The sequence below is a fragment of the Phyllostomus discolor genome, chromosome 3 (genome assembly GCF_004126475.2).
Source record: "Phyllostomus discolor isolate MPI-MPIP mPhyDis1 chromosome 3, mPhyDis1.pri.v3, whole genome shotgun sequence".
Classification (NCBI taxonomy): Eukaryota; Metazoa; Chordata; class Mammalia; order Chiroptera; family Phyllostomidae; genus Phyllostomus; species Phyllostomus discolor.
The window spans coordinates 116,921,424-116,930,180 of record NC_040905.2 but is presented as its reverse complement, the minus strand read 5'-3'; the positions used below and the strand labels follow the sequence as shown (position 1 = coordinate 116,930,180).

At 60.6% G+C, this 8,757-nt stretch overlaps 1 protein-coding gene across 1 annotated transcript in view; it reads right to left on the bottom strand.

The window, feature by feature from the left end:
• Positions 1-1,004: 1,004 nt before the first annotated feature.
• KATNIP (katanin interacting protein) overlaps positions 1,005-8,757 on the bottom strand; it is a 190,991-nt gene continuing 183,238 nt past the window's right edge. The window contains exons 25-30 of the mRNA XM_036021187.1: positions 7,980-8,090; positions 6,145-6,284; positions 4,357-4,458; positions 3,653-3,813; positions 3,482-3,570; positions 1,005-2,852 (exon numbers count right to left, since the gene is read on the bottom strand). Of these exons, the coding sequence (XP_035877080.1) occupies positions 2,797-2,852; positions 3,482-3,570; positions 3,653-3,813; positions 4,357-4,458; positions 6,145-6,284; positions 7,980-8,090 (659 nt within the window). The 3' untranslated portion in view covers positions 1,005-2,796. The remainder of the gene's footprint in view (positions 2,853-3,481; positions 3,571-3,652; positions 3,814-4,356; positions 4,459-6,144; positions 6,285-7,979; positions 8,091-8,757) is intronic.

Sequence of the window (8,757 nt, the reverse complement as noted above, 5' to 3'; positions counted from 1 at the left end):
CCGGCATTGCTGGGCCACTGGCGCTGCGCTGCTGCCGGCCCTCCCAGGCCGGCTTTGGTCCCTGAACCACAGGGGCCCAGGCCAAGGGTGCCGGCTGGTGGCCGAGAGGCTTATTGTGGCTGAGAAGTGGGGGACACCACACTCACCCCTCCCCCGCCCCGGGTCTCCAGGGCTGGCCCAGGTGCACAGCCATGGTGGGAGGCACGAGACTGGCTCTCCGACACCAGGGTGTCCGGGCAGAGCGAGGCCCCTCCATCTTCTAGGAACTTGGAGAGAAGCAGGGGCAGGAGAGGGCCGCCAGAGGCCCTCACACCTTCCCTCTGTGGGGGCGGCGACAGACAGAAGGCCTCCCCCTCACCTTGGTGGAGTGTCCAGGAGGTGGGTTTCCAAAGGGCCCTCTTGCCCATTGCCAAAGCAATTGCTGGCACCTGAGCTGCAGTGCTGACGTCCCCACCCGTTTCAACGGAACCTTCTTTCCACTCAAAGGCTGCTTTACCCGGGTGCCAAGGCCACCAGGGGGAAGCAGGGAGTGGCAGCCGGGTGGGAGGCCAAGAGTCGGCATCAGGGTGTGGGCCCCCAGCATCCACACACTTGAAGGGAACGCCCGGAGCCAAAGACCCAGCGACCTCACCGCCACCTCAGCTCTCCGGTGGTTGTCCTGGGACTTGTGCGTTGACTAATAGCTGTGCGTCTTGGGTAAGTTAGTCAGCCTCTCTGTGCTTCAGTCTCCCTGTCTATAAAAGGAGGACCATTATAGTGCCTGCACCATAGGGTTGTTATGTGGGTTACAGGAGTTAGTGCCGGGCGCAAAACCATCGCTATGAGCATATGGGCTTACACTGTCTGTTTTTCACCCAGTGCTGGGATCGTCCACAGGTGGAGACGATGAAGGTCAGAGGGCAGACTTCCACATGTCACTCGGCCACCGGCCTCCAGTGGCCTCTGACTCAGTTGCTAGAGGCAGCGTGGGCTGCCTTTGATCCCAAACTCAGTGTACCGAAGTATACCCTTAACAATATCTTTTATTGATTTTGCAAGAGAAAAAAATAGAAATTTGTTTTAGAGTTAATGCCTGTACAGCCTTTCTTTCCTTCGAAATTGCGTGGTCCACACACTTGTTACAAACATCAGCTGAGACTCCGGGAGCGAGCGTGTGTGGTGCTTGTGCGGCGCTCTCCGCCAGTCCGACCTGTGCCCGTGCCTGGGGGACGGACAGCTGGGCTCCCTTTCCAGCCACGGCTCTGGTTTTCGTCCCTGAGAGCTGGCTCCATCAGCCCCCCACGTGCCCGGCATCAGCGTGGAGGCCCCGCCACATCTGGGAGGAGCAGGAAGCTGGGGGCTCTGAGGCTACAGAAATGATGGATCTTCTTAGAGAGAAACATTTCCTTATCTTCACATCGACCCCCACTCCAAATGAGAAGCGCATTTGCATAGCTGCCCGCGGAAGCTGCAAAGCTCATAAAGTATTTGCTGGGCCCTCGGTTGCATAGGAACGTACTTGGAGTACAGTAACGCGGCTGGGCTGGGCGCCAGGAAAACAACGGATTAATATTGAGAACGAGAAATTACCCACCACTGGGAAACCAATTAGGTCCCTGATCCGAGCTTGTTACATAGATGGAAATAGATGTGTTCTGGGCTGCACTCGGCTGGGGGTGCAAGGCACATTTCCAGCTTGCTGGGAAGCTGCTGGAAGAGGGAGGAGAGGGGTCCTGGGCTGCGAGATCCTCGGTGCCTGACTCCAAGGGCACGGACGGGGACAGGAAGGGAGAGAGCAGCAAGAGAAGCCCCCCTCCAGGCTCCAGGCACACGGCCGGGCGTGCAGTGAGGGCCGCCTCTGTCCAGAGTTCCAGGGGAAGGGGCGCAGGCTCTGAGGACTGAGAGCAGGGCTGCGGCACGGGTCCTTGGCCTCCCTGCCTTTCGGCCACAGGGCCTCTAGATGGGCCCCACTGGCCCTCTGGGGGCCAAAGCCGCCCTCCTGCCGGTCCTACCTGGGCCTGGCAGCAGAGACGAGTGCCCGGCATGCCAGGGTGGGCCCAGCTCTGGAGGGGCAGGTGCACCCCCTTTCTGCCCTCTGCAGGGCCCATGCCCTCAGCCAGTCCCTCCTTAGCCTTGATAAGAGGACAGAGACCCCTGCAGAACCAGTTCCTCTGAGGGGATCTGTCCTTTTCAACTGGTCCTCGGTGGGACCGGGGATGAGTGAGGGGGTTGTAGCAGTTCTGGCTAGACATTTGGGGGTCTGGGGAAAAGTCCCACCCTCTCAGGCAGCTCTGCTAGCCTCCAAAGGAGACAGGGATGTGCGTGGGGGATAGAGAGTTGTTGGCACCCCACCCCAGGTGCACCCCAGCCCGGGCGCACCCCTCGAGTGCTGGTGTTTGAGGCCTGGTCCCTGTGCCCTGCTCAGCCATGCCCCGGGCTGGATGGAGGGCCTCCAAAGCCCACCCCCTGTCTCGGCCCGAGTCAGACCTGGCTCTGGGATCCCAGGGCAGGGCTGAGTGGATGCCAGTGCTGTTTTGCTGGACCTTATGGGAGAGGCAGCAGGCCAGGTGACCTGGGGCTCCCTGCAGGGCAGAACAGAGGGCCACTGTACTCCCACCTACAGTTCCTGTCTTTCCCAGGGCCGTCCACCTTTCAAGTCCCTTCCCCACAGAAGGCTTCCCTCCACACCACAGTTCTCTTCTGGCCCCTGGGTCCTGGCTGGCAGACCCTGAGGACTGAGGGGGGACGTGGGTGCTGAAGGGGCCAGTGAAGGAGCCCCATGCTGGCTGAGAGGACCAGCTCTCCCTCCTTCGCCGGTCAGCATCGCCATCGTCTTGCTGTGTCCTCACTTATGCAGGTTTTGGGGCGTAAGGCTGTCAATGGAGAGCACAGAGGGATGAGCACCACCCAGCCTCAACCCTGGGGGGCTCCCCACACCCTCAGGCTGAAATCTAGACTGCCCAGGCTTCCATCCGGGCCCTTGGAGGCCTGGCCCCACCTGCGGCTCCCGGCAGCCTCTGAGCCTGGCACTCCCACACACTGGTCCCCCCACCCTTCACAGAGCAGACTCTCCTGCACTGCCCTCCAGGCCTCTGCCCACGCTGTTCCCTCTGCCTGACCCACTCACTCTGCACCTTTTAGGATGCAGGCTCAAATACCACTGCCTCCGAGAAGCCCTCACCCTGTGGATCCTCCCTGTGGATCCTCTACTGGTTTGGTGTGGCCTAGAGCAACCCCTTAGATGGTGTACTCCTGCCCTTGACTGGCTTTCCCTTCTGTGCCAGAGAGGCCTGGCTTCCAGGGGGCAGCGCTGTGCCCCAAGGGGCCTGCTCTCAGTGGTGGGGGGTGGGCAGCAAGCCGCTCCTCAGCTCCCAGCCAGGCTCCTGGGCGGAGGAGGGGTCCGAGGGTGGGCAGGGCCCGAGAGGGTGTGTGGTACTGCTGCCCTTTCTCTACGCGGCCCAAATGCTGGAGAAGGCGCCCCAAGCAGCGAGCGGAAGCTGACCTGGGTCGACGGCACCCTGCTTTCTTTTCGAGTTGGCAATGATTTGGTTCTCATTCATCATCTGGACGTCCTGGTCTTCCACCTGACTGCTGCAGAGGGAAAAGGCGGGAGATCCGATCAGGCCCCGCCCCAGGGTCCCTGCTGCCCGTTCTCGGGTGAGGCTGGGCGCACCTGAGGGCGGCGTGCTTCTCCTGGTGGCTGACGTCCAGGTCCTCCGTGAAGAGTATGGTGTGGTAGGGCACCGTGGGCTCGCACGTGGGCAGGATGCCCCCAACCAGGTGGCCCACCATGGCCAGGACCCCATTATACACGAGCAGGTCGTCTACCAGGAGCTGAACAGACACAGAGGAGGGGCTCTGGAGCAAGCTGGCGGGGCCCTCTCTTCCTTCCTGCTCGTGACCTTGGGCACAGAGGTCACTGCCCCGAGCCCCGCCCACCGTGCACCCGGCCTGCATTGCGGCCTCAGCTCTTTGAGGTCATCGGGAGGAAGGTGCGCGACACCAGCCCCGAGTTGCAGTCGAGGAGGCCGAGGCTCCTGAGCTGAAATGCTGTTAGCCCGTGAGGCAGAGCTGGGAAGCCCCGGGGGCCCTACTCTCCCCAGCCCAGAGCCACCCCTGCACATGAACTCCCTGAACCAGTTTTTTTAGAAGAAAAGGTGAAGGAAAAGCCACTTTGTTTTTTCAGGGTGATGATTCAAATCACTCGGAGGAGGCTGTGGACCCCCAGGTGGAGGGCCAGCGTCCCCGCAGGGCGGCCGGGCATGTGCGCCTGAGGCTGCGACCCAGGGGAGCCGCTCAGATGGCCCGGGCGAGCACTGCGGGGGCCTGAGTCCTGTGGAGCATGATTGACTGAAAACCCAGCTAATAAGTACTTACACCAAACTCCTTCACCCCTCGTTGGGGTGTTTTTGCGTAGTTCCACAGTTTGATCATCGACACGGTGGTAGGCAGATCGAAAATCACATAGACCCGGTTCACCTGTCAGAGAGGGGCACGAACTGAAACAGGCACATGTGTGAGCAGGGGTGCCGGGCTGGGAGGGGCGCGTGGGGGCGAGCCGGTGGGGGCCGGGCGGCGGCCCCTGCCGTGTGGCCCAGCCTGAGGTGCTCTGGGCCTCAGTACACAGGGTTCCCGCCGCCTTTTGTCTCCTCGAAGCCCATCTTGAGTCAGGTCACGTGTGGCTGCGTTTGCAACAAGCCTCTGAGCTGGCTCTTGCAGGACCTGCTTTCTTGGGCCTGGCGTGGCCCCCCTTTAAATACCACGGGGACGGGGTACACCCTTCCCTTCCCCCCCAGAAACAGTCTGGGGCCATGTGGGCCGTGGGGTCGGGCCTCAACTCCAGAGTGGAAGAGCATTGCTGCGGCTATCCGCACAGCTCTGACCCCCACCTGTCCTTTCTGCAAACCACAAAAGACAAGCACAGCAGGCAGGCCCTGAGGGCGCTGCTGGGTAATTTTCGGTACTTGTCTCTGAATCTCTGCTGGGGGAGTGAGGCAGGGGCCATCCACATCAGGGACAGAATCAGCTAGTGAAGTGGGACCCGGCAGCCTCCCATCCTCCCTCCCCAGCAAAGATTCTCACATGCTAGGGGCTCCTTGCAAGATGCCATAAAGCAACAGCAGCCAGCCCTGGCCACCGGCTGCCGACGTTCCTGCCCCGTTTTGCCCTGGTTCTCGGCCTGTGGCTGTGCTCAGAGGGCCCCGGGGAAAGATGGTGGCACAGGCAGCGGGCCACGCTCTGGATGGCAGCAGGCAGCACTGGCCTGGGGGGCCACAACTCAGCGGCCCCAGGTCCAAGAGCCAACAGATCTGTATCCCACCTTTTGTGTGCTGGGGCTAAGGGGCTGGCCTCCACTCAAGGGAAGCTGACAGTTAGGGGGCCAATTTGGGGGAAAACCTCCCTCACAGAACTGCTGACGCTGCCCCTTCCTGTGAGTGTTTTGAGAGAAAAATGTACCCACCTCTCTTCCGGCCCAATTCCATGCAGTGGAAGAGGGCACACTTCCATGGACACACGGATGCCCCAGACAGGGCTACATATCGCTGCCCGGGCCTCTGGCCCTGTGCTGAGAGGCTGGCAGGGCTAGCGCCCCCATCCCATCTCCGGGCTTCTCTCCTCTCTCCCTACCACCATCAGGTAGGTCCCGGCAGGCGAGGCCCACCCCCTTCCTAGGCTCTCCATCAGGTGTTGGAAGAAAAATGTAAGGAGGACCGAATGCAGAGTCTGCAATGGGTGAGACTGAATCGGTCAGAGAGAGAACCAGGCAGATCTGGTGCCAGAGCGCAGGCACGAGTGGGGTCAAGTGCCCAGTGACATAAGGAGGCAGAAGAGTGAGTACGGAGAGGACGCAGCCAGCAGGAGGGGGACAGAGTGGGCTGCAGAGGGGAGCAGAGGCAGAAAAACGAACCAGCGAATGCTGCCCGCAGGGAGCGGTGGGTGTCCGAGCCCGCAGGCCTGCTGCCCAGGGCCCAAGGCACAGACAAAGAACTGCTGGCCCAGAAAAGCTGACCCCTTAGGTGTGCTGGCAAACGCCTAAGCCGTCCTGATGGTCCCGCACATTCTGACTTGTTCCAGGTTAACTTGGCCAGGGAGAAAATTGTGTCATGAACCCGGGGACAGGAAGTCTCCCAGTCCTCCCCAGGGCGGAGTGCTCCGGAAACCCACCAGGCCAGGCAGGATGGGAGCCAGCCACATGTGCCTGCCATCACTGGTGTCATTCACTTGGTCGATGAGCTTGTCAGGGGTCCGGACGTCCCCGCACACGCCCTCCAGGGCGTTCACGCTGTCGGGGAAGGCGGCGATGTCTGAGGAGGCACCTAAGCTGTCATAACTCAGCAGTGTGCTTGGCACCGTGCGCCACCCTCGAGGCCTCCAGCCTCCGTCACACTGACTGGGGGCCCAGGGGACACTGGGGCGGGGGGAGGGGGGCAGGCAGAGCAGCCGGTTGCTACTCTGGGCAGCCTGAGGAGTGACAGCCAAATGGGACGTGTTCTGGGGAAAGTGAGAGCATGGACTGAGGCTGAGTGGAGGGTGGGCGGCCAGTTCCAAGGACAGGGGAGGCAGCCACACAGAGAGGTGCTGAAAAAGGCGTCGTGGAACTCCTAGAGGTGGGAACAAAACGTGTTGCTGCTACTCCAGAGAGCGGAGGGCAAACTCTGCAAAGGGTTTCCTTTGCAAGGGGACAAGGTCACGGCTGCACTCTGCCTCTGCCGAGATGGGGAGGACTGGCGGGGCCTGGCCCAACTACAGGCATCCCACTGACGGGCGTTAACGCGGGGCCGGAGAACCCGACCCAGCTCTGGCTCTGCTGTTCTGACCCGAGCTCACGGGCAAGTCATGGGACACCTCTGGGCCTGGCTCCTCGGCTATCAGATGCGCACAAAAATCCCTGCGTCCCAGAACTGATGGGAAGATCTCAAGGGCCCTGGATGTGAGCTCTCTTGGTGAAACCGCAGAGCCATATACAGCCGAGGAAAATGACCAAACCACCAAGAATCATCTACTCCAGGTGATGCAAGGTGTCAAGGTGTCTCCAAGGGAAGGTTTCCAGGAAATGGTTTTCTAGTTGGAACCCGGGGACCCCAAAGAGATGTAAGGCAGGCTTTGGTAGTTGACCTATTCTGGCAGCTCCCTAACTAGCATGTCAGGGTCACAGATTGAGAGTCCAGAGGGGTCACCCTGGCTGCTATGGCTCAGTGGGTTGAGTGTCAGCCTGCAAATCTAGAGGTCACCTGTTTAATTCCCAGTCAGGGCACATGCCTGGGTTGTGGGCCAGGTCCCCAGTGGGAGCACATGAGAGGCAACCACACATTGATGTTTCTCTCTCTCGCTCTTTCTCCCTCCCTTCCTCTCTCTCTAAAAAAAGTAAAACAAATCTTAAAAAAAAAAAAAAAAGAACCCAGAGCGGCCAGGCAGGTCGCATTGAAGAGGCATGGCAGCTCAGAGTCCACAGCCTGGGCTCGGGAGTCCACCACTCACTGGCCGTGTGGCCGCGGGCAAGTTCCTCAACCCTCTGTGTCTCGGCTCCTTGTCTGTGACGTGGGCATGCCAGCAGCACTCACTCCACAAGACTGTGGTGAGGGCAAGTGAGGCACCACGTGGCAAGCCCCGGGCACAAACAAAGGGCTCTGTGGCCGTGAACTCAGGACACACCGAGGCGAATGCGCTGTAACAGCTCGCCCCTGCAGACCTGGTCTGAGCTGTTAGGGTGCCACAGGGCCTGTGGCTCCCCGGGGCTGCAGCTGGGGCCTCGCCCAGTTCCCCGGACCACAGGACCCCTGGTTCTGTGCATCTCTGGAGCCCGGCCCTGTTAGGTGTGGCTGGGGGCTGCTTCGCCCAACCCCAAGGGTCAGCATCTGACTGCAGGCAGAGTCCACTGGCATTTTAATCGCAGGTCCGGTTCCTACAGGGACATCCCCTCTACATTCAGGAGTTCTGCTCCCTCCCCAACCTTCATGCTTCCTGCAGGCTGGGCGGGTCCCCCTGCCTGGAAAGGATACTGTTTTCTGACAGAGGGATTCTCTCTCCCCGCTCGTCGTACAGCTCCAGGCCGGTGAGACCGATGTAGTAGGGGTCGCCCCAGCTGGTCAGGAGCCGAAACTGAAAAATGACTGGCACAGGTCGTTAAGGAAAAATGGGCTTGGTTTCCTGAGGACAAAGTGAAACAATGATGAAGACAGCATAAGATACAATTCTGGGGTTTATACAGATGAATGAAAGCAACACAGTGATTTTTCTCTTAGTAAGACTGAATTCCATCCAAGTATATGTGGCATCAGATTTTCTTTAATTTAAACTGTGTGTGTGGTTTTTGCAGGCCCCAGGAGACAGGAGGACGGGACGGGACAGTGCTCTCCAGGGAGCTGGAAGGATGGGGACACGCCTGTGTCACAGACTCGTTGACCAGGCCCCAGCCATCTCACGCGTCAGCGTCCCTGACCGGAAACCAGCAGGAACAGAAAGCCTGTGCCCTCCTCCCTGCACTGCGAGTGCGCAGCTGCCATGGGCAGAGGGGCACAGGAGCTTTAATGGCATCGAGAGGGATGGGCCATGGCAGGGTGACCCACCGTCTCGGCACCAGGCATCAAGCCCTTCCTCAGCATGCGCCCCCTCGCTCCCAGCATCCCCAGGAGCAGGCAGGGCAAGACACCTGGGAAGTGGCAGGGTGGCTCCCAGGTGACATCGTAGCCAGAGGCAGTCCTTCCAGAACAGGCCAGTGAGAGAGCCAGGCTGCCTGAGTTCACTAACCCGGCCCTGCCCCTTCCCACCATGTGGCCG